The following is a 27,704-nucleotide window of genomic DNA, read 5'->3' as shown; positions in this document are numbered from 1 at the left end:
GCTTTGTAAACTGCCTTACACTTTTTTATCTACTGATGTCCTTTGTGCTAAAAATTACATTGTGACCCTACTGAGCTTAACAGTAAAAAGCCCTCTAACTGGGGAAGACTCTCACCACAGCACTATGGCATGTAAAAGCAATTCCATCTTTTGACTTTGTAATGCAAAAAATATTAATTTTCTCAGGCAATTTACACAAAACAACATATGGTTTTAACTGTCTACCACAAATAGCACACTAAGCCGCAGACATCTCTGCCACAATTGTATGGGACAATGAAACTATTTGGATGCTTTCAGGCTGTGCTGACTCATATGCTGAACTGAGCTTGTAGTCCCAACATTAATTCCCCACTTAGCCTCTATCCTTCAGGTTGGATTCAGGTCAAGGTGACATACACTAAGCATGGATTAAACTGCAGGTACAACCAGCAGCATGTATACATAACAAAACCTTCTCTGAAGATATGCCACTGGAGCTTGAGGATTTATCTAATCTAGCAACTATTTTCAGCTTGCTCAACTGAGGCAGCAAGGAAGACTAAATGAGCTTTCAAACTCAAGACTTTTTCTGACTGTGCTTACACAGTATCCTTCTCCAAAGAGTGTATCTGCAAAATGCATTAAAATATTTTCCTGAGCTTCTCTACATACTTTACATCTCTTTATATATTGCTTTTCTTTGTGTGAGGATGAACCTTGCTGCTCTATGAAATGTTGATCTACCCAGATATAATAGAATGTGACATTTAAAGAGACACAAATAATCTTTAATACTGTTGATCAAAAATTGTGAGGTCTCTAAATGAAATCTCTTTACTTTTACTTGAGCCAGAATTAATTTAAAGTATCCCTTAAAGAGACCTTACTCTTTTTTAAAAATAAATTACTGAGATCTGTAGCTGCATTAATTTCTATTTTTACAAAAAAACTCCTCTGTGTTGTGAGAGATGTTTGAGGTTCACCTCTTGATTATGTCTTGGCCTCTTCTCTCTCTGCTATGTCCATAAACCCCACTCCCATTCCTATAAACCCTGCTTTCTATTCCTCCTTCCTTCAGCTTTTTCCTCCTTGTGCCCTTGAACTTGACTCTTGCTTTTTTTCTCTCTTTCCTTATACTCTGCAAGATTCCCAGGTCAAGCCCATCTCAGTCACTGCAGCAGTTCTACTTTTAAAGCAAGCAGAGGTAGGAGCAGATTTTCAGCACTGCTGCTCACACTGCTGTGAGACATGGAGAGAGATGGCCACTGTGACAAAGAAGAGCATCATTACCACCTGTACTTCAAGACTGATGGCTATTGGGTGAGTAACTAGAATTACCTGACTCAGTGGGTCTTGGAAGGAAACAAGTACCCTTTTCTGATCAGTGTAAAAAAAACATGGAGGCAAAAATAAAGTAACCGTATTTCCACCATCTTGAGTCATCCTCTTAGCAAAAGATTCCAGATTGGAAATATTTACACAATAATTGTTCCATAAATTAGCTGGCAAGAGACACCCAACCCTGTCTGTTGATTTTAGATTTTGTAATTTTTTTGCTGTGTCCGCAGAGTTTATAGTGAGTGACTTAGCATGTTTCTCGTGTAAATTAATTGTTCTCCAATAGATCACAGCTATATAATTCTGATATGAACAAACACTAATAGAACCAAAGAAAGAACCTATGCAATTTACCACTCCCTTTGATGCAGCTGTACATGGGAGAAAGACTTCTATTTTACTATTTTATCTTAGTTAGCATTAATATTTGTAGAGCTGATAGTGAAAGAAAAATAAAATGAGCAAATTGGATACAGAAAACGAGAATGCAACTTCATAATACTTTTTAGAAAGATTTTTTGCATTGTAAAGCTTAGAATTTAGAAGTATGAATTTTCATCATTTACAACAAAATATGTTTTTAATAAAAGTTAAAATTTACTTAATTGTAGTTTTCTGTAGTGCTATTTATTTCATTGTAGGTGTACATTAGTATAGATAGAACACTGCTGTTATTTCATCTCCAGCATGGCAACAAGCACAATATACACATGAAATGGCACAGCAACATCAGTCTGCACAGTCAGGCTGACAGTGAAGCAAGCACTGAACTCTTGCCATTGTAGCTGTGGAAGTGACTGTAATGTGTTTTAGGTACTTTATTAACGGAGCTTACAACCACCCCTGGGGGAGCTGACTGCAGCTGTAAACTCCAATTGCTGGTAAACATGACATTTGGGTTTTGGTTGGGTTTTTTTCCCCACTTCTTCCTTGGGGGGGTGTGTGTGTCATCAGCAATCATCATCATGGCCAGGCTTCGCGAACAAAGATTTGGGAAGGGCTCTACCCGCGTTTGCTACAAGCGCACTGGTGGCTAAAAAGGCCAATACGAGACAGGCACGTCTGCAAAAGGCACAGCAGAAAGACTCCTTAGGTGGTAGTCATCAGCAATACCCACCTTCTAATATAGTAATTGAAAACAATTTTAATTCTTATTAAAGCATTGTTAACTTTATCAGGGGAACGTCAACACCGATCTGGACGTTCAATCTCCTGCTTCGAATAGACTTTAAAGCGAAATTGAGGATGTCTACGAGCAGATCGTGTTTAGAGTATTTCAGCTGCTCGTGGCAGTCGCTTTCTGACAGAAACCACCGCCCGCGGAGCGCCTCAGCGCTCCCCACGCTGTGAGGGCCCAGGCCACCATGACTCGTCTCCCCGGCAACGCTCCCAGGGTGCCCCGCGCCCCGCGGGCCCCCGGAGGGCGACGGCGCGGGCGGGAGGTGAGAGGCGCCATTTTTAAATCGCTGGGGCCGGCAGCGGCCCCACTCGGCGGGGTGTGAGGGGGGTCGGGGGGATCACCGGAAGAGTCGGCGTGTGACATGGGCGGGGGGACGGCCCGGGAAGTGAACGGGGGACCGGGGTGTGAGAGGGCGGCCGGGCTGTGAACGGGGGACCGGGCTGTGGGAGTGGGGCTGGGCTGTGAGAAGGCGACCGGGCTGTGGGAGTGAGGCCGGGCTGTGAGGGTGCGCCGGACTGACCGAGGCCCTTCTACGTGCCCGGAGCTTCCCCTCGCGGCGAAGGGAGGCCCTTCGGCCTCTGCCCCGGCCCCGCGCTCCTCCCCGGCCGTTGGTCACGGCGCAGCCGGAGCAGATCCCAGCCCGTCCCAGAGCGCCCTGCCTGTGCCTGCTGTTCCGGCTGCTGGGAGCAGCCTGCTGCGGCCTCTGCGGGCTGGCCGTGGGCTGATGGGTTCGGAATCGCCCGGCGCAAGCCCGGAGCATAGTTCAGAGCCCGGTCGCTGCCAGGCTTTCCAGTCTTTACGTTTGCCTGCTTTCGTTTCCACCAGCGATCCTCAGCCACGGGCGGTTGGAGAGTAATGATTATTTTTCCTGGTGTGTGGCACCCCTGTTACCGTTGTTCCTCTGACCGAGCTCCTATGTCCATGAGTCGGGAAAATTACCAGTGAAACGGTCACGGTGACGTAAGCGACACTTGGCCTCTCACACGATCTTCATCCACATACTGTAGGGTGTATATAATAATTTTTCTGCCTACGGGAGGAGTGGTATACATACACTAACATGAAACCTCTGCCCTGCCTGCACATCTCGATTTTTAAGCCAATAGGAAAGGGGAGTGATTTTTCAGAAGAGTTTTGGTTGTGGACTGTTGAACTATTTGCGAAAAGCAGCCGTCTCTGTGCCCGACTAGAACTTTGAATGAGATTATAGTGACCAAAAGTTTCTCATTTGTATTTGAAGGTTTCTTTTCATGAGAAAACAGTAGAAAACATACATAGTGTGTATAGACTGGCTGCTCTTGAGTACAGCTAAGTTTATGAGCTGTAACTCACAAAATTTCACTTTGATCAGTGAAACTGCTGTCAGTTTGACTTGGTAGTGTATGTGGCTAAAGCACAAATTTTAACCCTGAGTTAAGAGACAACCTTTTTTATTGTTTTTCACCTAACTTGTAATCTTTTTGTAGAATAAGACAGAAATTGAGAGGGTGGTACCATGTATGGGGATGGACACTGAAATAATGTATGGTAAATTGTTGTTGAAATTTGTACCTTGAACGGTGTTGTGGAGGGAGTGATAGTGGTTTGCATGGGATTGATGTGTTCTGTAATGTAGAAGTCATACAGATGTTTTCCAAAATTTCTTCGCTTTGGGTGCCAAGGGGTTAAGTGTTTATTTTCACTGGATTCTCTACAGTCATATCTGAGCAATGTCTAGGTTATGAAATTTTCTATAGTGAAGGTTTTCATGTTTCTCATTGGTGTTTTTACCTCCATATATATATATATCTTTCCTAAGGTGATTGCTTTGGCTACTGCAAGTTGCTGATGATGAATTAGTAGAATATGGATTGTTAAAGTAATACAAGGTAAGATATAATATTTCTCAAATTATATATAATTGGGGGGGGGATTTTTTTTATACACTTGATGTTCATGGGAAGTCTGATCTCTCATGAGTGGGTTGCATAGTTGTTTAAGATAGGATTTGTTTCACTTAACTTTAAATGTCTAAAATCTGGATATCTAGTCCAAGGCTGTGACTTTGTGAACATCTGAGCTCGTGGGGAGAAAGGCTTACTCCTCCTCCTGTCTGTTTACTGGGCTCTTTGTTCCTTTCCCCTAGCCAGTACCAGCTGCCTACTTTCACTGATGATGTAGCTTGCTGGATTTTTCCATGAGCTCGTGTGACTTGCTGACCTCACAGAAAAACTATTGACTGTTGTCTCCTTCTTTGAGTGTGTTGGCTTCTTGAGTTAAAACAGTTCATGGAAGGGTCTGATGAATGACAAGTGTAGGAATGGGGATAAAGAAATGAGGAGTGGAACCTCCCATTCCTGGTAACACTGAGCTCTGGTGTTGGATTACATTTTTTCATGAGTTCATTATCTAGTCTTACTGTAGACTCTTGAGCAGGAATGAGAAGGGGGTGGTGTTTGAAGTAGCTTTCTGAGGCTGTGCTTTCTTTGAGTGTCTCACATTTTCAGGTAAATAGTTTATTGCTTCACAAGACCTTGGCTGATTTTATTACAGAAAAAGAAAGAGCATATAAAGAGATCTGAGGTTCTGACAGAAGCAGGCAGAGGGATTAGACCATACATTGTGTAAAACAGCTCTTTGACTTTCACAGATTTTACTAAGAACTTTAGTGCTTGAACAAAGCATGGCACAAGGCTAATACCGTTAGTTTTTCATCAATAGTTTCAAAATTATATTCATCGTATCATCTAACTGCACAATAGTGTTCAAACATGATAAATATAAGTGTAGCTGGGGTGTGGAAAGGAGAGCCATGAGTGAGATATGTATGGCACTCAGGTGAAATAGCAATACATGCTGCAGTCATGTCATTTAGTTATGCAAGGTAAGTGAGAAGGAAACCTTCTTGTTGTAAACAAAATACCATAAAAAATTTAATATAAAGAAATAAAATTATATTGATATCATAATATTTTTCTCTAAATGCAAGTATTCTCGCTATTTTAAGAGCTTGTAGCAAACAAAAAGTTAAAATAAAAAAGCTGAAAAATCTTGTAAAAGAAGAAAAGCCCTTTCATGATATGTAGATATAAAGAGGAGAGATGTGAAGTAGGTTATTCAGCAGTGTTTCTCTCTGTATGAAAGTACATAATTGGAGAAGAAAGGCAAAACAAAGGTGATTCTTGGAAATGTAATTGAGTTACTTCACTTAGCTGTTCTACAGTAAGTATGCTATTTTACCTACAGAGTGTGCATTTCCTAGGTTTCAGGACTCTCCACCAATACCTTTATATGTATACCTGTGGAAAATGATGGTAAGGTTTCATAGTATGAGTTCGGGGCAACTGTTACAAGTTCAGTAGTGTGATAATATTTGGCAAATATGTAGGTATAGAATTAACTTTATATATGATGTGATTTTAGTTTCTTTAAAGATGTTTTATGGTTCTCACTTGAACAGATCTCCAGGAGAGGAAGAAATGTTAACATAGTGTTCCTTTAAAGGATTTCTCAAAAATTATGGGTGCAGTTTTATGTAATTTTGAAGATTGTTTAAGGTCTGTTCACTGACTATGAGCAAGTACTGTAAGCCATTAGCAGAGCAAAAATTCTTATTGGTGATCTACTTACAATATTTGTAGACCCAAATGGTGTTGACTATTGACAGTTTACTGCCAGAAATTATTTTATTATTTGGGAAAAAAACCCCAAAACTAACAAATGAAAAAACTTTTTTATTTGTAAGATTGTGAATAGGTTAAATGTTACAAGTTGCTATCAGTGATTTCAAGGAAAGAGCTCTCATGAAGTAATGAAATCTCTGCTGTCTTTTTCACAGTTGTCACCAGGAATGCAAGTCATGAAATTTGCCACTAGATGTCCCTGAAAGGCAGAATAGTTTTGTTTCCTTAAATACATACAGCTTAAGTTTTTGCAGTCTGAAACCATTATTTTGCAGGCTACAATTATCTCTCTCTCTTGTCTCCTTTTTTCATGAAATGTTTGTGCGTATGAACACGTGGCCAGGTGTGTGTCTTGCTTTGTAATTTGTGCACTTTTTGATAGTAGCAAAAGCTGTGAGGAAAAAAGGTACCTCTCACCTGCTTGGAATTGAGTACAAAAGGTTGCATTTCCGTTTATCTTTTGGCTGACACGCCCTCAGAAAATGTAGGATTTTTTTAGTGTCTTTGACTTTAGATCTGTTATACCACTTCAGAAATACTTCTTACTCAAGTAAGTGTCAGGATTCAGACCTGACTTTAAGTTCTGTGTTCCTAGTTCTGAGCTTTGGCTTATAGTTTGATAGTTACATTTATTATCTCTAGCTTACAATTTGAGAGAGAGAAAAGTATTATTGCCTGGGTGTTGTTTAGTTTTTTGTTGTTGTTTTTTGGTTTGTTTTAACAGTGATAATGTTAACCATGTTGATGTGCTTAGAAATTCTTCAGGACATGCTGCCTTGGGTTTCCTCTGTGTACGAGAACTTTCTGTCCTCTCATGTGATTTATTGTCCTTAGCATCACTGTCCAGTTCTCCTCATTCAGCTGTTGGTTTAACAATTGAAAACGTGTTTATATTGAGTTTGGAAATTGCTGTTGTTCTTAGTTCTAAACAACCAACAAAATTCAAGAAAGAAAAATAGAGACTGTATTGATTAGGAGGTTCTTCAGAACTTATGTCATTAATGTTTGAAGTTGGTTGTGCATATAGGACAGTCATGGAGGATACTATTCTTTATTCTGATTTGTTCCTCTATTCTGATATCTTCCTTTTCATTCTCAGCAAATTTGGGTAAAGCAGAATACAAAGTTGCTTGTCTTGCTTTGCCTATACTAGTGTTCCAAGTGGTAGATTTTCCTCTGAGCTTTCCCAATCTTAGTGATGGAGGAAGGAAAAGTGGGAAAGAAATTCTAAATATAAGACTTCCTTGACATTATCAAGTCTTTTAGTGGAATGGGCACTGACATGTGATGTTTATTTTTCCATATGGAAGATAGATTTTCATCTTGCTTAGAATTCAGGGGTTCATAAAATCAAATTTTAAGTGTTTAAGATATAGATCCAGAAAGATTTGAAGAGTGGAATTGTAGAAAATTCAACTGTGCCTATAAAGAAGGTGAGGTATTGCAGCAATGCCAGAGTTTTAACATAGTTTCTGTTTGAGTTTTATTTTGTTCAGTGTACACTTTGTACACTGCTGCCGTGGAGTTCTTAGGCATCAGTCAGCTATGGGAAAAGCTAAAACGGCAGAGTAATTGGTTTCAAGGCTTTGTAACTTCCCTAAAATTCAGTTACAGTCCTCCCTCCCCCAGATCCTGTGGAAGTGTCAGTAATGATCACATTAATACACATTGCTTCTAACATCAAAAAGCACTAATGAGGTATATTAGGATACTTCCTCATTCCTCAGCAACTGTCGATTTGCAGCATTCCTCACACCAATCTAATATTGTCATGTTTCAAAAATTTCTTTCTGGAAAGGTCACAAGAAACCACAAGATAAACTGAAAATGAGAAAGTGACATGTATCAGTGATGTATTTCAGGACTGAACTGCAGGCAGGTGTCTTCCAGGCTGTCCCTGAAACCTTAACTCTTCTCCAGAGAGGGCTTCATGGGAATTCAGCAGAGAGAATTATCTGCTCTTCTTCCTGCAGAAAGGATAGTGCATTGAGGAGTACCACCTGTTAGGATGTGACAACTTTGACTTCGATAAGTAGTAGGAAAAGCTGTATGTGCCTGATGTCTGTGGCCTCTGCTTGAACTCTGACTAACAAGGCATAATTAGGGCATTACTAGCATCATAGTCGGAGTCTCAGTGTAATAGTGTAAGTAAAAATACCATTTCATTTAATCTGTCAGATAGAAGCACTTGTGCTTGTTTTGTATTGACTCAAATGATCTCTGTGTTTAAGTTTATTCTGTGCCCTGGAAGGACTGTTACTTCTCAGGAAAGGCAGAATGAGCAGGCAAGAGTTGCACTTTCAGTAAAGGTTTCTAACCTGAGTTACAGCAGAACCACGATTCTTCTGTACTTAAAGCAAAAGCAGTGTGTGAAACCTTTGAACTGTGAATGTACTTGAATGCTAAGCACGTGTCTTTGTATTTGTTCAGGGGCCTTGATCTTCTGAGATGTCAGGAGAAAGAGTGGATTGTGTTGTAGGTTAGTTATACGTTAATTTTAATCTTGTCTTCTCCATACTTATCGTGAACAGTCAAGATAAAATGGATGGTTTGGGCAGCCTCCTTCCTCCTGTGATTGGAAATGGTGATACAGATAATCCAAGAGAATTACTAAAACTTCTGCTAGATGAAAAAATGCGAAGCGAACGCCATAAAGCAAATTATCAAATTTTAAAGGCAGAACATCAAAGGTACATCAGTTTAAACAAGTTTCTTCATCTAAACTATTAAAATGTGAAGCTAAATGGTGGAAGGGATTTATTTGTGTGTGTTGTATGTTAGCTATTTCTGTATCTAATGACAGATTTGAATGTTGTTCATATTAGAAAATAAACAATTCAAAATACCTTAAGTTACTTTAGACATTGCAGATTATGTTTTGGCACATTTTATGCATGTAAATATGGGATAACTTCAGTATATTACAGGAAGAGGATATTTGTAGCTTAATTCTTATTTGGTGTTTGTGTGTTTGCTTCTGCATGTGAGTTTTTGAGCTTTAAGGTCTAATTTTAGAAGGTAAATATAAAGTAAATGTGTATTTTATTTCAGATTACAGGGCGATTATACCAAATCACAAGATGAAATGAAGCAGTTATTAGATGAAAAACAGACTGCAAATGACAAAGTTCAGCAGCTTGTCGCTGAATATCAAGAGCAGTTGCTGGGTAAATCGCAAGAGCTGGAAAAACTGAAGATGCAGGTGAGACAATTTACTGGAAGGACTTAATATGTATTTTTATCCTGTAATAAGGCCATGCATATTTTTTTGTTTGTGTAACATGTATATATCCAGATTGGATGTATTTCAGGTGTCTTGAAATTCACCCAACACGAGTGGTTCTTCTTTAGTGTGTTGAAATTATTGTTTTCTTGTTTAACTGAATCTTTCAAATCCTGTTGTTAGGTGCTGTGTAAGACCCTCAATCTCCATGCTTGCTCTCCTGTTAAGGAGAAAATCATCTGCCTTGGAGGGTAACTTAGGTGCCTAAACCTGGAAAAATAGATATTTGTTTCTCTTCATTATGATAGCTTTCTTCTTTCTTTCTATTTCTTAAAAAACCCAAACCAAACAAAACCCCCTCAATATTTAAGACAACTTGGATGGCACTTTATAGGTAACTGCTTGTTTCCTTAAAATAATGTAGGACATATTCTTAGGAAACAAATATAGCATCTAAACACAGGATCCCAGACTCTGAATGGAGACGTGCCTCAGTACCATAAGTAGAACTAGTTTTCAGGGACTTAAGGGTACAGATAAGTGAAAGAAAAGTAGAATAAATTAGAATATGTCACAGATTATGGATGAAATGTCTTTTTATTAAACACTGCTTCTTGGTAGATAGTTTGCTGTATGAACCACACCCAAGTAATTTTAACAAAATACCATACAGCATGAAGCTTAAGGCAGGGAATCTTTCCTGATGTTCTTTTCATTCAAACTAGTACCTATGTATCTGTTGGAGAACACATATCTAATAAGTTTTACAAATAGTTGGTTTGGTATTGCTCATTTTGTTTTTTCGGGGTTGGTTCACTTACTGTTGAAGTTTTTCCAGATGCTAATTCTTTATCTTTTATGTGAGACCACTTTTCCTTCCCCTGCTTCCCCCTCAAAGGAGATAAATCTCTTGACAATTCAGCTTGACATTTGTATTGCTTCTACCAATAAATACTGACATTTTAAATGCTTCTGTTACCTTCCCAGAATATTTTTAGTTCACTACTATATTTTTTTGCTTCTGTAGGTACTATTGAAATTTCCATAGAAAAACATAGAAAATTAACCAGAATTCCTAAAATCATATTTGAAATACTTTATTCCTTGCTACTTGTCCTATCACATGAACAAATGAACATGTCCTATCAAATGAACATGACTAGTTATTTATGATACTTCTCTGTTTTAAGGTGCTAACTCCTCAAAAATTAGAAGTGTTAAAAGCAAAAATACAGGAGGAATTGGAATCTCCTATGAGAGAACGTTATCAGAAGCTAGAAGATGTAAGTAGTAGAAAATTCAAGTAGTAAGTATTGGAATTCTATTTCATTTAGAGTAGTGATCACCATTTTATAGTTGTTCCTAAAACCTTAGAAAATTAAACCTGGAAGGGGTGCAAGTATGCCATTCTTTGTCTGGTACTGTTGTTCCAGGCAGGGAAGGCTGAAATTGTGGAAGAGGGAGAAGGAGGCATTCAGCTCATCAAATATAACTTGTGAAGTGATAGAAACATTGCATGGACATTTCAAGGAAGTAAATCTGAAAATTTGATTTTTTTTAATTTATTTTTTTTGTCTTACTTAGGAAGTGGAAAAATACAGAACACTATATAACAAACTTCGTTATGAACATACTTTTCTGAAATCAGAATTTGAACATCAACAGGAAGAACATGCACGTACTTTAGAACAGAAGAAAATAAAATATGAGGCTGAGGTACATAGAAGATTACAGTAGTATAGAAAGAAACTGGTGACAAAGCTTCTTGAACATTATGGAACTGATGGTACTTGAAGAGTTGTCAGTTTGACACCATTTCATAGTGTTTGTTTCCATTCTCTTAATTCGCAAAACACTTCTATGACTTGGTCTAAAGCTGCCTCTGTAGGTTTGTTCAGTTACATGTTGCAGTTTCATTTGTGCTATTAAAAGTAAGAATAACTTGCCTTCTGGTAAATGGCAGCCAGTAGGTTTGCTTAATGCTTTTTTAAATCTCCTTTGTGTTGGAGTTTGAAATTATTAAGTTATCTGAGGAACCAATGTAAGTTTAGATTTTAAATTACTTATGTGACAACTAATCCAGGAAGATATTGTTGATAGCAGATAAGGGTACATTTTGCGACGTACCTGTTACGATCCTGGGTTTGGATCATGACAATGATAATCAGAAGGATACTGAAAACTTTGGTAGCTTTATTTCAATTGTATTAACTCTTGAATAAACCATTCATTCATTTCAGAATTGGACTCTCAAAAGTGTATGTAGCTGAATAAATTGCCAGCATATTTATGTTTTAAATATATCCAGCAGTGTAAATGAGTGTTGCATATGTCATTTGCATATTCATCTAAGTATTTGTCTGGGAGCATATATTCTAAGATGCCAGATTTGAATGTATTACTCCAAACATCAGACACAAATCAAAGCAATCATCACTTTCAAATTCAATCCAAGTTTGCAAATGCAATGCATTAAAAACAAAACAGTTGTCCTTCCTGGAGCTAAACCCACATGCTGCATTTACAGCCTACCTCTCTCATGGGCTTCTTGAGGCTGAGCTAGTCCTGCAGCTAATTAGCACACTTACACAGAACAAAACTACCTTGAGCCCAGGGCACAGTGTGATCTGGTTTCTCTCAAAGCCTTTTTAACCTTCCATGTCATTTAGCACAAGGAGGCTATAAAAACATCCTCATTCTTAAATGATGGCTTGGGCATATCATGCAATAAGTCTTTGAATCTCCTCATAGAAGGCGTTTGGAGGGCTTTTGCTGCGGAAATTGGCTTTGCTGCTTAGAGGATGCTGGTGCGACTTCTAAAGGGACTGTTGCATATCAGAGTTTGGACTAGTCTCCAAATATCAAGAGACCTCTTACATACCTTACTCCTTACTCTTTTGCCCCCAATATTGCATTCAGTCCATGTAACTAATTTTGAAATACAACAATCTTTATATTTTATGTTTGTTAGTTACTGTCTCCAGATTAGTTTGTACTGTTTGTACTACCTTGTAACAGAAAGATTTTTTTTTTTGTGCTTTATTGTCTGACAGGGCCTAATCATGTTGCCTGTCTTGAGTTATTAGCAGATTTGAGTTCTGTTGTAGTTATAAAGTGGTGGAATCATAATATAAGTTGAAATAGACTTTTTTCTAGTCCAAAATCCTGCTTAAAATATTGAAATGTAATGAGAAAAGTTGCTCAGGGCCATGTCCAGTCAAGTCTTGAACATCTGCAAGGATGGAGATTTCACAATTTTTCTGGCCAAACTATTTCAGTATTTAACCATCTTCATGGTAAACTTCTTTGTTAATACCTAATTGGCATTTCACATATTCCAACCTGTACTTGTTGCCTTTCTTTCTATCACCATGCATCTCCTTCTCTTCTCCAAGCTGAGGAGGCATAGTTCTCTCAGCCTGTCCTTATATATCATGTTCCCTAACACCCTGACTATCTTAGAGGCCATCGGACTTGATTCAGTTTGTCACTTTCTAACTCCAGATGCAGTCTTACCAGCACTGGGAGGGGGACAAAGAATCACTTCCCTGGATCTGCTAGCTATCCTTCTGCCAATCTGCCAGGATTCAATTGGTCATCTTTGCTGCAAGGGTACTCTGATGACTAATGTTCAGCTTGTTGTCCACTAGGACCCCCAGATCCTTTTCAATGGAACTGCTTCCTAGACAGTTGCACTCAATCTGTGTAGTTGCATTGGGTTACTCTATCTCAGATGCATGACTTTCTCATCTTGTTGAAGAGGGTCTGGTCCATTCCACTCCTTCAGCCTGTCCAGATTCCTCTGAATAGCAGTTCTGCCTTCCAGTGTGTGGATCATTTCTCCCCGTTTGGTGTCGCACACAAGCTTGCTGAAACTGACTCCATCCCATCATCCAGTTCCGTAATGAGGACATCAATCAACATTGGACTCTCTAGTGATCTCAAAAAGAACCCACTGTTACAGGCAGTCAGATGGTCTTGCTTTATTTTCCTACTCTAAGCAAGAAAACAAACACTAATGTAATTTCTTAATATTTTAAATGTCCACTGCTGCTCTTTTCTGAATTGTCAACTGCTGTACTTGTTGCTGCCTGACACTTAACCAATGTAAAAGCTTTATTTTTCTGATTAACAACTCTCAGATTGCAAGACTGGATAAAGATAAAGAAGAACTCCATAATCAGCTGCTTAGTGTTGATCCCACGAAGGACAGTAAACGTGTGGAGGCACTCTCTAGAGAAAAGGCTCAACTGTGTCAGAAATTAAAAGCCTTAGAAGCAGAAGTAGAAGAACTAAGAGCAGAAAGACACAATTGTGGTGTGCAAGCAGAAAGTGTTCAAAGAGTACAAGCACGACAGTTAGCTGAGATGCAGGCTACAATGCGATGTCTAGAGGTAAGACTTCTTTTTTATTATTATTTTGCCCCCTTGTAGAATGTAGTGAGAATAACATTTAGCCTGATAGAATTGTCACTGAAGTCACGGATCATTCTCCCATTGACTCCATAATTTGAATTCGTACATTTCAGATTTAAAATGAAATTATAAATACATTGGGAGTATTGGGAGTCATGTACTACCAGTTCAACTTTGGGAAGGTGGAATCATGTACTATCAGTTCAACTTTGGAAATCTCTCAACTGAGAGATTCTGTTGAATTATCTCCCTTCCTAACATGCAAGTGATATCCACATTTGCAGTCAATAAGATGGTCATGTCAGCACTTGCCAGTTGGCTGAAGTTAGAAACCAATGGCAATATGTTAATAATCTTCTACAGTAAATTTTTTATTCTTTTCAAAAATGTTACATGATGCTTCTCTATTTCTTTAATCCTTTCCTCATCTGTCGTCTTTTGCCTGTGCCTCTTCTTTCTCCAACACATTACTGCAATTGTTTAGTTCTTGGCTGTTGCTCTCCCTTAAAGAAACTTTGTTATTGCCGGCCTGTTGTACACTTCCCAGGATTCCACTGTATTCCTCATCTATGGTCCTCAGTCCTCCCATCAGTTCTTACTGTCTCTCTTGGTAGTGAGTCTTTTCCTCTAGGTTTCTCGCCCAGTTGCAGGATACAGATAGATGGTTTATTTTACTTTTTACTATTATCAGTGCTGTAACCTTGCACCAAAAATCTTACAAATACCTCCTTCATTCAAGGCAGAAAAGAAGTCTGCTGAACTGCAGGTCGATCGAATTGAGAAAGAACTGCAGATGAGTAATGAGCAGAACATTGCCTTAACTAGCAAACTTAACAAATGTGAACGAGAAGTCAATTCCTTAGCTGCTAAAGTGAGTACTTTTATGGTATCTGAAATAATTTTTTCCTATCCTGTTATGTTTAAGTTTTTCTGTTTATATTTTACACTAAGAATAAAGTAAAAATGTCTTCTGCGGTGACTTAAAATAGGTTTGGAATTTTCCCCTCAGTTTCAGTTGGAAGATACAGAATGTGTGACTTTACAGGAGAAACATCATACATAAAACTATCTCTAAAGATTAAGGTTATGTCCTTTTTATTTCGTTTTCTAGGTCCTTTTCCTACTTTTTCTAAACAGAACAGGACTTGAAGAGAGGTCTTTATTTTCTTTTAGTGCTTATGAAAACAGCCAGCTGTTAGAGCTTTAAATTGAATTTCCCCCCCCCCCTTTTTTTTAATGGAGCTTCTGGAGATCTTAAAAAGTATTCTCTGAATGGGCTATGTTAGGTACAGAAAGCAAGCATTGGAATTACTTGTGGAGATTTAGGTTATATTAGAAGCAGGGTAGTCACATTAACACAGCCTTTTTGTTGGGCTAGTGCCAGCACAGCTTGTAGAGAAACATTTTAATACAGAATTGCATCATACCATTTTAAGTAGACCATTGTCTTACAATATATTTGAGTAACTTAGTTGTTGGATTAACACCAATTAGAGGTTTAGTTCTATGATTGTATGCTTTTCCTTTTCCCTTTTCTTTTTTTTGAGATCTGAGAGAAATTCCTAGAAAAATACTTCGGAAAAAAAAAAGACCAGAAGGCTTCAAGTTTAGGGAAAACCTGAAACTGCTTAAGAAACCTGACATCACTGTTTAATATTTCAGCATAATTTGCTTAGTATGGATGCCACATTGAGGGTTTTATCTGGTTGCACAGATATCTCAGTTACACATCTTAAGAGACAGATCCTTTATGGAATTTTACATGTGATTGTTTGAATAAACAAGGAAAGTAAAAACACTGGTAAACCTTTTGACCTTCAAGTGTTGTACAATACTTACATTGCTCTATGTAAATTTGAGTCAGGATACTAGACCTACTGAAGTAGTTACCTGGGTAAATACAAGCTTTCTTCTGTCCCTTGTTCCCTCCTTTCTGGAGAGAATATTTGGTAATAATTTTTTATCACATCTGTCAGTTCCTGGTAACAAGTTGAATCCCCTGTATTTTCTTACCTTTCTGGAGAGGCTTTAGGTAGTTCTGAAGTAACTGTAAAGCCACTAACTTTGAGCTTGTATATCTGGCTGAATACAGGATCATTTTAAGTTCTCTGTTGACTTAAAGCTATCCTGATTTTCTGAATGTACTTTCCAAACACTAACACGCACTTTGTATGGTATGGCAGTTAATTTTATCATAATATAATTAAGAAAGATATAATACAGGAAGAAAATTTTAACTTCAACCATAGTTGTTCTTTAACAATCTCAGATTTAATTCAAAACAGGCTTTACAGTGCACATTTATGAGTGCTAAGTATTTAATTTTGGTCTTTAATTAAAAAAAAAGTTCTAATTTACCATGACAATAGGCTATAGCTGTACCACTATTTAAAGCCTCTCTATCTAATGTATCATACTTGTCCCACATGAATACTAAATAGGAGGGGGAAACTTTCGTTAAACATTTTTCAATCAATTGTCTATCAGAATATATAGAAGATTGTTACAGTCTTTTCTTTTTGTATCAACTGGTCTTCTCTGCTCACCTCCAGCATTAGGGCAAAATAAAATGTTCAGTGGTGTTTCTCAAAGGGAGGAAAGTGGAAACTAATTTCTAGAGTAACCTCCACCCACTTCTGCACCCACTCAAACTTATTCCTGAGCACAGGTGCATGTGTTTGTCTTCCGGATTTTGTGCCTTAAAAATGCCACCTTAAATCTTTGCAAGTTGCCCTGAAATGTTCTCAGCTTAGTATTTGAGCAACCAAATCCACTGTGTAGTTACTTAATAAGGTACTGTGTCATTCTTAACCTTTTGCCACTTGTATATGCTAGCAGATTGTAATTACATTTGTCGTTGTGAATGGATTTTCATTATAAGTCCTTTCCTCTAGATATTTAATTCTCATTGACCATGTAATTACTGTGTACCAATGCCTAAACTATAGAAAGTTTCTATGCAAGCAGTAATTTTCTTTGATTTGATGTTCTTAAAGCTCCTGCTTTTATGAGGCCATTTGATGTATCTATAGAGAATTATGTGATTTTAAAATGCACTTTAAAACTATGAAGACCTGGATTTTGAGAATGTAGTGTAGCACTCCGGGAGGTCAGGGGGGACTATAAATAGTCACCAAATTGAAATTACTTGGGGGACCAATTGATAATCAGGGTTTGGATATCACTGTTTTGTTTTATTTATGGAGATTATTTTAGCTTGACTCTGAGGGATCTTTCATCAGAAGTGAAGTAAATATATATAAATTTAATATAGTTGATTTGGTGGTTTTTTTCTAATTCATAGGTAGAAGAACTTAAACATTCACATAAATTGGAAGTAACAAATGTCAAGCTGGAGGCAGCAAGAACAAAGAGTGAGGTAGAAAGGGAGAAAAACAAGATTCAAAGTGAAATGGATGGTAAAGTGTGAAATTATTTTCTAACTATTTCTTTTGTAACTTCTAGTTACAATAATAAAATTATTTTTCCTCTGAAAACTCCCCAGCAGTCTTCACCTTCTGCTTCTAGTCTAGGTCATAGATCTGACAAGTCATTTTGTATCTGAAGTAACTGTGTGGTTTCACTTGCTCTGTGAGGTTGAGAACAGTTACAGAACAATTTTGTGTTCATGTAAATTAGTGAATTTGTGTCACAATTTGAGCATAATCTGTTTTAAATCATGTGCTTCATGTGGTCATTTTTTCTATTATTGCTAAATTCTAGAATCTTTCACACTCGGCTTGAAACTGTAAGTACCATAGGTCTTCAGTGGTTGGTTTGGGTTTTGATTCTGTGTCCATGGAATTGATACCAATTCGGTAAGACTGCCATGTGAAACAAAATGAAATTTCTAGTTCATTCTTTGAAGGAAATAGGGAATGTTCTAAGCTACCTGATGCAGCTGAGTATGTTGGCAACTTCAAATAGCTTTCTGGAGTGAAAAGGCCAAAACTTTCTAGATCTGGTTGTGTGTTGATGATTTAAATCACTACACAGCTTTAAAAGAACTGTCCTTGCTGATTGGGCTATAAGCCCAAAACAGTACCTTTGTCTTCCTGAAATAGTTGTTTGTGTTTACTTGCTTTAGTAGTAAGTTCGCTAAGAACAGCTGTAAGAAAGTGGTGTTCTCTGTATTGACAATGTACTTACAGTATATTGCAAACTAAAAATGTTGGGCCCTATGAAATATCAAACTAAATACAGGCAAGTTTTAAGCTAACCTGAACTTGCTGTGGAATTCAATTTGCATCACAGAATTAGTTAAATAACCAGGTGTCATTGTTAGAGCAAATTGGCCTATTTGCTAGTGAACATAGATGTCTCAGTCACAAGATTTTAATTTGGATCATTTGTTCCTGCCTATAGAGTCATAGTTTCAGAATTGCCTCATTTGGTAGTATAAGTGGATTAAAATGTGAAATTTGTTGTAGCCTGGTTACTATGGTTTCACTGGTACCCAGTTACTGTTTACTGTAAACTTTTCCAGAAAAAGAAAATCTTCTTGCTTGACCTCTTCATATTGTGGAACACTTCTGTTTTTAAATCCAGACACAACTGCTTAGTATAAATTGCTCTAGAGTTTAAATCTGTAATAATATTAAGTGTTTAATTACTTCTGTATATGCAAATAATAAACTCCTGTAGACAGAGATTCCAGTATAAAGATTACTTTTCAAAAGTTTTGAAATGTTGCTGTTATAGTGAGAAAAGCCACATCTCTTCTGGTTTTCTTGTGTTTTGTTTTTTTCCCCTTCCCTGTTCATTCTATCTTGTGAATTGTGATTTCTAGCTCCCTTTTATGAATTTATAAAGTTATTTGAATACTGGATTTCATCAGCTTGTTATCAGTAATGACATTTTAACTTTTTTTAATGTATAACGCAGGATTGCTGTCCGACAAGGAAATTCTTAAGGCAGCTGTTAAACGTCATAAAGTGCTTTTAGTAGAAAAGGATCGGGAGCTAATTCGTAAAGTGCAAGCTGCCAAAGAGGAAGGTTTTGACAATATTGCAGCCTTACAGAATGAAAAGTATGTTTGTTGATTTACTTCTCAACTTCTAAAAGAGGAGTGTTTTGAGTTACTTTTAAAAATGTCACTCTTAACAAATAAACACTTCTGGCATTTTGTAATGATTCTTGTGTGCATGTTGAATAACATTGCAGGTTAGAACTTGAGAACAGATTAGCTCATCTAGAGAAGATGAAACTGGAACAAGATACTTGGAGACAGTCTGAAAAGGATCAGTATGAAGAGAAACTACGTGCTGCACAGATGGCAGAAGAATCTAGCAAAAAGGAACTTCAGCGTTTGAGGTAGTGTGACTTTTCTAATCTTAGCACGAATTTCTCATTTCCCCTCTTAATTTCTTTACAGTAGGCAGTATAAAAGTCTACTATTCATAGATACAGAAATCTTCATTATGAAATGCTCATTATAGTAGATTAAACAAAATTACCTTTTGCATTATGTAAAAAAGAGAGCTGAATTAAAAAAAATAAAATTTTTCATCCAAACCTTTAAATATTATATAATTTCAATGAAAATTTTTAGGTCATAACTTTGCAATACATATTTGTTAAAGCTGGTTCCATGCTGGCTGCTGGCATAGATCCAGTGTTAGCATAAACCACTTCTCTTTCTACAAAGGCACCATATCAGCAACTGGGAAGCTGGGACCCTAATATGATGTCTCTTTGAGTTGATTATGGTTGTGAGTTAACTTGGGTTACTATAGTTTTGTATGAAGGTCGTTACGATAAAATGAGCAAAAGTCATGCTCCAAAAGCATACAAATCAATGTATTTTACTCCTGTGCGAATTCTAATAATTGATAAAAAAGTATTTTTAATCATTGTTTAGTTAAACATTTATCAGCCTCTCAAATAATGCTATTTATTTGTCAGACTGATTTATAACATCTGTATTTTGATTAGATAAAAATAAGGTTATCTTACACAATTTTAGATTAAAAATTCAACAGCAAGCTATGCAGAGAAAAGAGCTGGAAGAATGGAAACGTGAAAGTGCTGATCAGAAACAGGTATGGTTTTACTGCATTGTAATTCTTATAGAGAAGTACATTCTTTCCTGTAGTTACCATGTCCTTGTGTTTGAAGACTAGATTGAATTTTTAAGGCTTTTTTTTTTCCTGAGGAACAAAATGCATACTGTGGATATTTAAAAGGAGATGTGTTCAGAAATAAATTATGTTTTCCTGGACCTTTATAAATGAATTACAGCTTTTTGCTTCATGTGTTTTGTGGATACCAGGGATTTCAAAGCTGAATGTTTATAGACTGGTATATTGAATATGGTTATGCACTATTTTAACTGGAGATTCAGTTTCCATGGAGACTTTTAAAGTGTTTCTAAGTAATGCTTTGCATTTACACTGCATTTCTCCTCTGAGGTTCTTCAAGTGCTTAACAGATGTTTCATAAATGAACAAACTAGTGTAAAGAGGTATATTTCTATTGCAGAGTCAATTGATGACAGTGTTGAAAATAAAACCTAATTTTTTTAACTCCTCCTTGCCCATGATATTATTTAGTAGGTAACAATAGCTGTGCATCAAAGTACTCTGCAAGCTGTGTGCACTTGAAGTTCAAGGCAATTGTTTTTCTCCTCCTGAAATCAGAAATTGGGGTATCTAAGTTTCCATGTGGGGGAGGAAAAGGAAAGGGAAATTGTTTCTATGTGGGGGCTGCAGAATTTGGATTTTTCAGGCTCTGTGCTTCCTTATTTTTGTGAACTGGTTGGTACAAGCCACTGCTGGTTGTAACACATTGTTTTGTGAGAGCCTGGGTAGCTCCACAGTGTTGCTACTAAATGTTGTGTGGTCCTCTATTTCTGTTCTGCCCTGGGGCTTAATGTTGAAATTCTGAAGTTCTGGGGGTCATGTCAATGACTGAAGAGTCCTGCCTCACTTTCTCATTTTAAGTATAATAGAAAACCTTCTTTGTCTAGAAGTGATTTACTGTAAAGTTTCTGGAGAAACTGCTGAGCAAGGAGAAAAGGGACAAGTACAATAGGCTAATTAAAAGCTAAAGCTAAAGCCAGTTGCTGTTTCCATTTTGCATTGTCTAAGTATCTCAAAATGAATTGCCAGTTATTTGCATATCTTCTCAAATGGAAAAAATTCTTTTTTTTTGATAGCAAATCCACAACATGCAACTCCAGCTCGCCTCACTTTCTCAATCAGAAAAGGATTTGCTGGAGTCTAATGAGAAGTTGAAAGAAAGAATAGAAAGACTGAAACAAGAATGTCAACAGGCAGAGAAAGCTCAACTGGAAAAAGAGAAGTAATTTTTTTTCTTTTGGCTTTACTTTTTATGTTGCTTGTGTTCCTCTCATGTAGATTATCCAGAATTTACAATGCATAGTTAAGTCAAGTCAGAAAGTGAAAATGAACAGGAAATATTGGACAGTTGTAAAAAATGGCTATATGTTCTGTTATACAGTATGAATGAAAACTTCGCTCATGGTAACTTCAAAAACAGGAGTTTGTTTCCATTCATGTCTGTTAAAATAAATTATTGATTAGTGGAGATAAACTGCTTGTATAAAATGAAATTCTACTTATACTGAAGTGAATGTCAAACTTCTATAAGTGGATCTAGAGTTTCAGACACAATTCTTTTAAGAGTGTTTAAGCAGCGAGGGTGAAAAAAGCATTCAAACATTGTATTATGCTTTGATAATGTTTCAGGGACCCAGTCAGTATATACATGTATATACGTCTTTTCACCTCCCACTGATATGGGGTAAATAAAAGCTTATTGGATATCTTCTATTTCCTCTCATCAACATTAAAAATAATCACTTTCTTTTTTTGCACAGGCTTGGCCACATACCATCAAAATATGATAATAAGTGCTGATGGGAGCTGAATCTTGTTCAGATTCCATATAGCAACGAACACTTTCCTGGAATCTTTTAAGATTAATTTGTAGTTAGCCTGAAATGATGTAGTGGATTGACCCTGGCTGGATGTCAGGTACCCACTAAAGTTGCTCTCACTCCCCTCTGTAACTGGACAGAGGAGAGAAAATATAATGAAGAGTTCATGAGTTGAGATAAGGACTGGGAGGGATCACTTACTGATCACCATCATAGGCAAAACAGACTCAAAGTGGGGCTATTAATTAAATTTATTACTGACAGGATCAGAGCAGGAGAATGAGAAGTAAAATAAATCTTAAAAACACTGTGCCTCCATCTCTCCCTCCTTCCAAGTTCTACCTCTTCCCCCCCAGTGGCGCAGGGAGATGGGAATGGGGGCTACGGTCAGTTGTTGTTTCTGCCACCGCTCACGGAGAGGAGTCCTTCCCCTGCTCCCGTGGGGTCCCTCCCACAGGAGACAGTCCTTCACAAACCTCTCCAGCGTGAGTCCATCCCACGGGCAACAGTTCTTCACAAACTGTTCCAGTGCAGGTCGCTTTTCCATGGAGTGCAGTCCCTCAGGCACAGGCTGCTCCAGCGTGGGTCCCCCACAGGGCCACAAGTCCTATCAGGAGAACCTGCTCCAGCGTGGGCTCCTCTCCCACAGTCCATGGTCCTCCATGGGCCACAGGGGCACAGCTGCTCCACCACAGTCTGCACCACAGGCTGCAGGGGAACCTCAGCTCTGGTGCCTGGAGCACATCCTCCCCCCCTTCTGCCCTGACCTTGGTGTCTATATTGTTGTTCATGTGTTCTTGCTCCGCTCTTCTCTGGCTGCAATTTTCATCTGCACAATAACTTTTTTTCTGTCTTAAATATTATATTTAAATTGTTATAGAGGCATTACTATAATTCCTGATTGGCCTGGCCTTGGCCAGTGGCAGGTCTGTCCTGGAGCTGGCTGGTGTTGACTCTACCAGACATGGGAGAAGCTTCCAGCAGCTTCTCCTCTGCTACCAAAACCTGGCCACAGAAATCCAATACAAATGGCTCTTCAGAATTTCCTAGCCTAATAACCAAATACGTGTCTAACTTGTACTGGATTATTGTGTGGTGGGTTTTTAAAAAGCCAGGGTCCCAGATTACATACAAAACTTCCAAAGGGTATAATGTGGCTTTTTTTTGTTTTAACATCTCTTTTGTTATGATTTGGTACTGCAATTGCTTTGTTCTTATTAGTTTAACTATTGCTTTTCGGTTTAACATTTGTAGATACTATTGCATTTGGACTGGAGAGTATGTTCAGTTGTCAGTGGCATGTTAAATACTTTGGTTGTATTTACTTTAGGGAGGTGTATTCACATTCTGTGTGAGATTGTTGCTGTTATTTGAGTGAGACTGCTGTTGTCATTTACATAGTTTTGAAACACAGGCTAGTCAAGACTAGGTTTTCCTGGGCAGGCAGTGGAAGGAACTTGTCCGTTCTCAGAGATCATCGTACAAGTTTGTAGGTAAACAGGAGGTGCACCAAGCCTGTACTGCAGAAATGAAGCAGCTTTGCAGCCTACACAGCGTATGTGTAAGCCCTGCAGGTCTGTCCCATTGCTATCCTGGGAACCTTGGGACATGTTTCCATCCTTTTTATGAATCTGTGGGTGATAGGACATCCTTCCTCAGTTCAGTAATTCTTATGAGCTTGAACTCCAAGAGTTAAGTTACACCAAAGCCAGAGGAAGTGAAATGGGGACCAAAAGATAAGAAAGCATAAGATAGAAAGTTCAGATAAATAAAATAATGCCAGTTGAGCATTGAGCATAAGTAGGCAAAGCAGCTGTGTGCCTGGCTGTGTCAGTCTTAGGCTTGTGAAATGAGAAAAAAAGCTGAAGGCAAACTATGAGACTGATATCGATCAGGGATGAACTCAAACAGGCACTTGTTAAGCATTTCAGAAACAATGTTAGTGGCATTTGAAAAACAAACCAAACAAAAAAACCACCCTAAAAAACACTCCCAAAAAACTCCATACCCAACTCACAGCATTTTTAACTGCTGCCTCAACTGAAATCCTTTTACTGCCAAGCAGTGCTTGTCGAAAGTGCTTTGGTTCCTGGGAACTAGTACTTTACAGTCATCAGTGAGGTACAAGCCACAATGGATCTACTAAAAGAGCTGTGACAGTTACCATGGCGGCCAGGACCCTGGTTTCAACATGAGTGGGTGATGCCTAATATTTCTACTGTGGGGAAGGGAAAGGTCATTTGATGAGAAATCTATGGAGATTCATTCATAGTCCCTGTAAGGAAACTGCATCAGCCCAGGAATAGAGTGGTATGGATGTACTGATACCAAGACCTTTGCCTTCTTAAAAACTGCTGCATAGAATCTCAACATTTGATTTTATTCTTTAAGAGTAATGTAATTAAATTTGCAGTTAGTTTTTGTCTGCTTTGACGCACAATGCAGATAGCCCAAACAAACAAGGCAGCAGAGAGAAACTGGCTCCTTTCCTATCCACTGCTACAAAACACAGCCTAATTTTAGTATGTTTTAACCATGCAAAGATCTAAACAGGTAACATGCCATTGGTGATGTGTGTTCAGCTGGAATGTTGTCTAGAAACCATACTGGTGGGAGCTTCCTGTTGAGCTGGTGTTTGTTCTGATGGGGAGCACACTCTAGTCAAGTTTTTTACTGAGACACAGGAGACTCCATAGGGCAGCACGCTCTTCTCCCAAACTGAGGAGGTAGTTGTCAGCTCTTCTGGCAACTGATGTTTGGCATAGGTGTCTACTCTTGCGTTCCAGTGTGATTGTTTGACCTGAATTTAGGAATTTTCTGTGGGTAGTTTGGTAGCGTGCCAAAAATTAGCTAATTTATTAGAATCACTTTTCAGAATTTGCCTCATGGTCGAACAAAACCTAGGATAATGTTAATGCGTAGGTTCAAATGTTGTTAGTCACTATTAGATTGTTAGCATAATCAAATTTAAATCAGATCCTTCGAGTATATAAAGGTAAGAGTTGTGAAAAGATGCATCTATTTTAAGCATCTTAAGGCATTAACTGAACATACTGCTTTGTTTGTATAACCTCCTAATCTTTTAACCTGATTTTTCAAAGGATTTTAGAATGCCAACGTATGGAATGGCTGCAGGAGAAGCGTATGCTTACTCAGTGCATCACAGACTATGAAGAGAAATATAACCAACTGAGGAACAAGCTGTGTCGAGCTGCTGTTGCTCAGAAAAAGGCATGTTGTCTCTTCCTTTAGGAATGATCTAGCTTATGAAAATTTCAGCTTTAAGTTGGCCAGCTAGAATTGTTTCAATGTTAAAGTTTATTTGCAGTCTACCTAATATAATAACTAAATATATTGGGTTCTTTAAACTAGCATAGAGATAGGTTGAAGTGGCATGTAGAAGTATACTACAGCCAACAACTTTCTTATAATGCCATCGAAGATTTTGTGAGGCTTTCTTTGCATATACATGTGTGTATTTATGGTTATTTAAGAGGTGGACCCCTTGATTAGGGAGGATGATGTTTCAGATGCTAGGCAAATGATGTTCTACTTTTCCTTGATGAAATATTAAAATTTTACCTCTTCTAAACTTGCTTTTTCTGAAATAATTTGAAAGGGAAGGCAGATTATTTGTTTATAAAAGCTCAGGATTAATTAAGTGTTATACTTTGAATGTATACAGGTTATAAAACCTACCAGTAGCTTTTATGGTTGTAAAAAGTTAAGGTCAACACAAGCAAAAAAAAAAGAAGAAGGAAGCATACTTTCCTGGTCATGTTTATACTTATTTATACATGGTCATTTAAAGAATGAGCTTTGTCATTCTCAAATACAGTTGGTGTTTGTTAGTACGGTTGGTCACTAACCAACGAGTCACCAGCAGCTGTGCATCCTTCAGTTGCAGGTTGCATTTGTTTCCCATCGTGGGAATCCAAGCACCTTCAAACAACACAGCTCCTCTTCTTAAGGAGGAAAAATCCTATAAAGTGTCACAGCTTGAAACTATGTACACTGTAGATTTAATTTTTACAGGATTTAATCTATCAAGGTATTACTTAGCTGTTTCAAATGTCTGTTTGACAGAGAAAGACTCTCAATGACAATAAACAAAGGAGGATGCGTGAAAAAATAGAACTTTTGGAAGCCAAGATGGAAGAACTAGAAAAACAAAATCAGATGTTAATTAGGTAATTAACTTTGCTTTTTCTTAGCTTGAAAAATTATATATGCCCAAAATCTGACTTACAAATTGAAGTGGTTTTGAAGATACGTCACCTACTTTAGTAACCAGAGTCCAGTTTAATGGCCTTTTCATCACTAGAATTGTTTGAATAGATTCTGTTTAGGATGGGCAGCTGAGAGCTTGTAAGACAACTGCATGGCTGTGTCTTAGGGAAGAGAGGAAAAATACCTGGTTGACACACTTGCAGGAATCCCTTCAAAAGAAGGAAGTGAGACTTCAGAATTGCAAGAGGGACAGACTCTTGCAATTCTCCTCTTTGAAAGATGAAGTCCTGTTTTTTTCTCTTCATTGAGCACCTATGGAGGGCTTGATTTGAATACTTAATTTAATGTGGCTCCTGTGGTTCAATTCTGTGAATGGTATTAAAACCTTAATTTATTCTATGTAAATTCTAATCTAAAATACAGTAGATAGCTTAATATGTAGAGGGACTTTTAGACAGACATGCAGTACCTTCCAGTTCTTCTGGTATACTGGGATAGGTAGTAAACAAGGGATAGTAAACAGCAGAGCACTCATGGAGAGGTATGCTGCTGTGTTGGGATAACAAAGATTTTGAGCAATAAGAAATCTCTCATTTCCTAGGCAGAATGTTTCCTCTGAAGAATATGCACGCCTCCAGAAGAGACTAAAGGACTTGCAACGTCGGCACAATGAATTCCGGAGTATAATTCTGAACCCTAACATACCGTCACTCAATCCACTTGGGATAATGCCATCGTCTGCCCTGCCTCCTGGGTCTGAAGTGTCCTTCCCTCTTCTTCAGGTGGTGATATATTACAAGTTGTGAAAACAGTACAACAAAAGAGGGTACTGGAACAGTCCTTCTTTACAGACCTTAGTCTTAAGGAAAGAGTATTTTATCTTTAAACAGAAGAAGGAAACTTTGAGATATCTAGAGATGTTCCCTTCCTTGCAATAGGAGGGAGTGCTTGAAAGACAAAGGATATGCTACAGAATGTAACAAACAGGCAGTTTTAACCCAGTTCTCCATACTTTGTCCTTCTCCTGAGAGGGTTTAAGTGGCTCCTTCTGAGAAAGAAATACCACAGTGTTATTCTCACACCATGGTTTTATTATTACAAAACGGTATTGCTACTCTTGATTTCTTGTGGGGTTAAAAGTCTTATGCTGAGCTTCTGAGGGTGCAAATCTCTCTGGCTGAGGTTGACCAGGTTGACTTCACAGACTCTTGGTTACTGAGACCTCAGGTTTGTGTGCTCTTTCATCTGAGAGGAGGAACAGTTGCACCTGTATTTCTTGCTGATGCTGTTCATCATGAATGTCAGAACAATACCCACAAAACACCGATAAGTAACATTTAACAAATAAGGATATTTTGGACTTCACTGTTCTTATTTTCATTAAAGAAATAAATTATTGCTCATTGCAATCCCCTGTAGGTGTGCAAAATGTAATAGAGCTGCTTTCCTTTTTTTTTTTTTTTTTCAAGGAGGAGCAGCATCAAAGAGAGCTTTCCCTGCTTCGCAAGAGGTTGGAAGAACTAGAAACCAGACAGAGAAAACAGCTGGAAGATCTTGGACCACCTAGAGAGCGGGTAATGGGGGATGCATACAGGGACTTGTCAAGAAACAAGATCACTGGAGAAAGTGAAGCACAAAGCGAGGACTCCAAATAAATCTGCAACTCTCCATGCTCATAACTTGCAATAACTTATCCTTTGTATGTGCTTTTAATATTTTGCCAAAAACATGCCTGTATGTGCCTGAATAGAAGCAAATATACTCTGCATAGTTA

The 27,704-nt window shown here is 38.0% G+C and overlaps 1 protein-coding gene across 3 annotated transcripts; it reads left to right on the top strand.

Annotated features, from left to right (window-relative positions):
- Positions 1 to 2,701: 2,701 nt before the first annotated feature.
- On the top strand, positions 2,702 to 27,704 carry CEP83 (centrosomal protein 83). Of its 3 annotated transcripts, none has more exons than XM_027679889.1 (17): positions 2,702 to 2,762; positions 4,299 to 4,368; positions 8,694 to 8,852; positions 9,214 to 9,364; positions 10,576 to 10,668; positions 10,970 to 11,101; positions 13,528 to 13,779; positions 14,540 to 14,671; positions 17,105 to 17,219; positions 18,685 to 18,829; positions 18,964 to 19,113; positions 19,766 to 19,841; positions 20,957 to 21,102; positions 24,802 to 24,931; positions 25,787 to 25,890; positions 26,532 to 26,712; positions 27,400 to 27,704. In XM_027679889.1, the coding sequence occupies exons 3-17, from the start codon at positions 8,704 to 8,706 to the stop codon at positions 27,583 to 27,585; spliced, it is 2,142 nt and encodes a 713-aa protein (XP_027535690.1). In that variant the 5' UTR covers positions 2,702 to 2,762; positions 4,299 to 4,368; positions 8,694 to 8,703; the 3' UTR covers positions 27,586 to 27,704. The 3 variants fall into 3 exon arrangements, with proteins under 3 accessions (XP_027535690.1, XP_027535692.1, XP_027535691.1); XM_027679890.1 differs by lacking the exon at positions 2,702 to 2,762 and adding an exon at positions 2,892 to 3,371; XM_027679891.1 differs by lacking the exon at positions 4,299 to 4,368 and having other exon boundaries at positions 2,708 to 2,762.

Source organism: Neopelma chrysocephalum, unplaced genomic scaffold (assembly GCF_003984885.1).
Source record: "Neopelma chrysocephalum unplaced genomic scaffold, ASM398488v2 Primary Assembly neopelma1_59, whole genome shotgun sequence".
Lineage (NCBI taxonomy): Eukaryota > Metazoa > Chordata > Aves > Passeriformes > Pipridae > Neopelma > Neopelma chrysocephalum.
The sequence above is the reverse complement of the archived record's forward strand: the minus strand, read 5'-3'. Positions and strand labels throughout refer to the sequence as shown.

Excerpts from the sequence above, each read along its gene's own strand:
- CEP83 (XM_027679889.1), top strand. The coding sequence starts at position 8,704 with ATGGATGGTTTGGGCAGCCTCCTTCCTCCTGTGATTGGAAATGGTGAT. Across the intron at positions 14,672-17,104 it reads TCAATTCCTTAGCTGCTAAA|GTAGAAGAACTTAAACATTC; the intron begins GTGAGTACTTTT and ends TCTAATTCATAG. Across the intron at positions 21,103-24,801 it reads GCTCAACTGGAAAAAGAGAA|GATTTTAGAATGCCAACGTA; the intron begins GTAATTTTTTTT and ends GATTTTTCAAAG.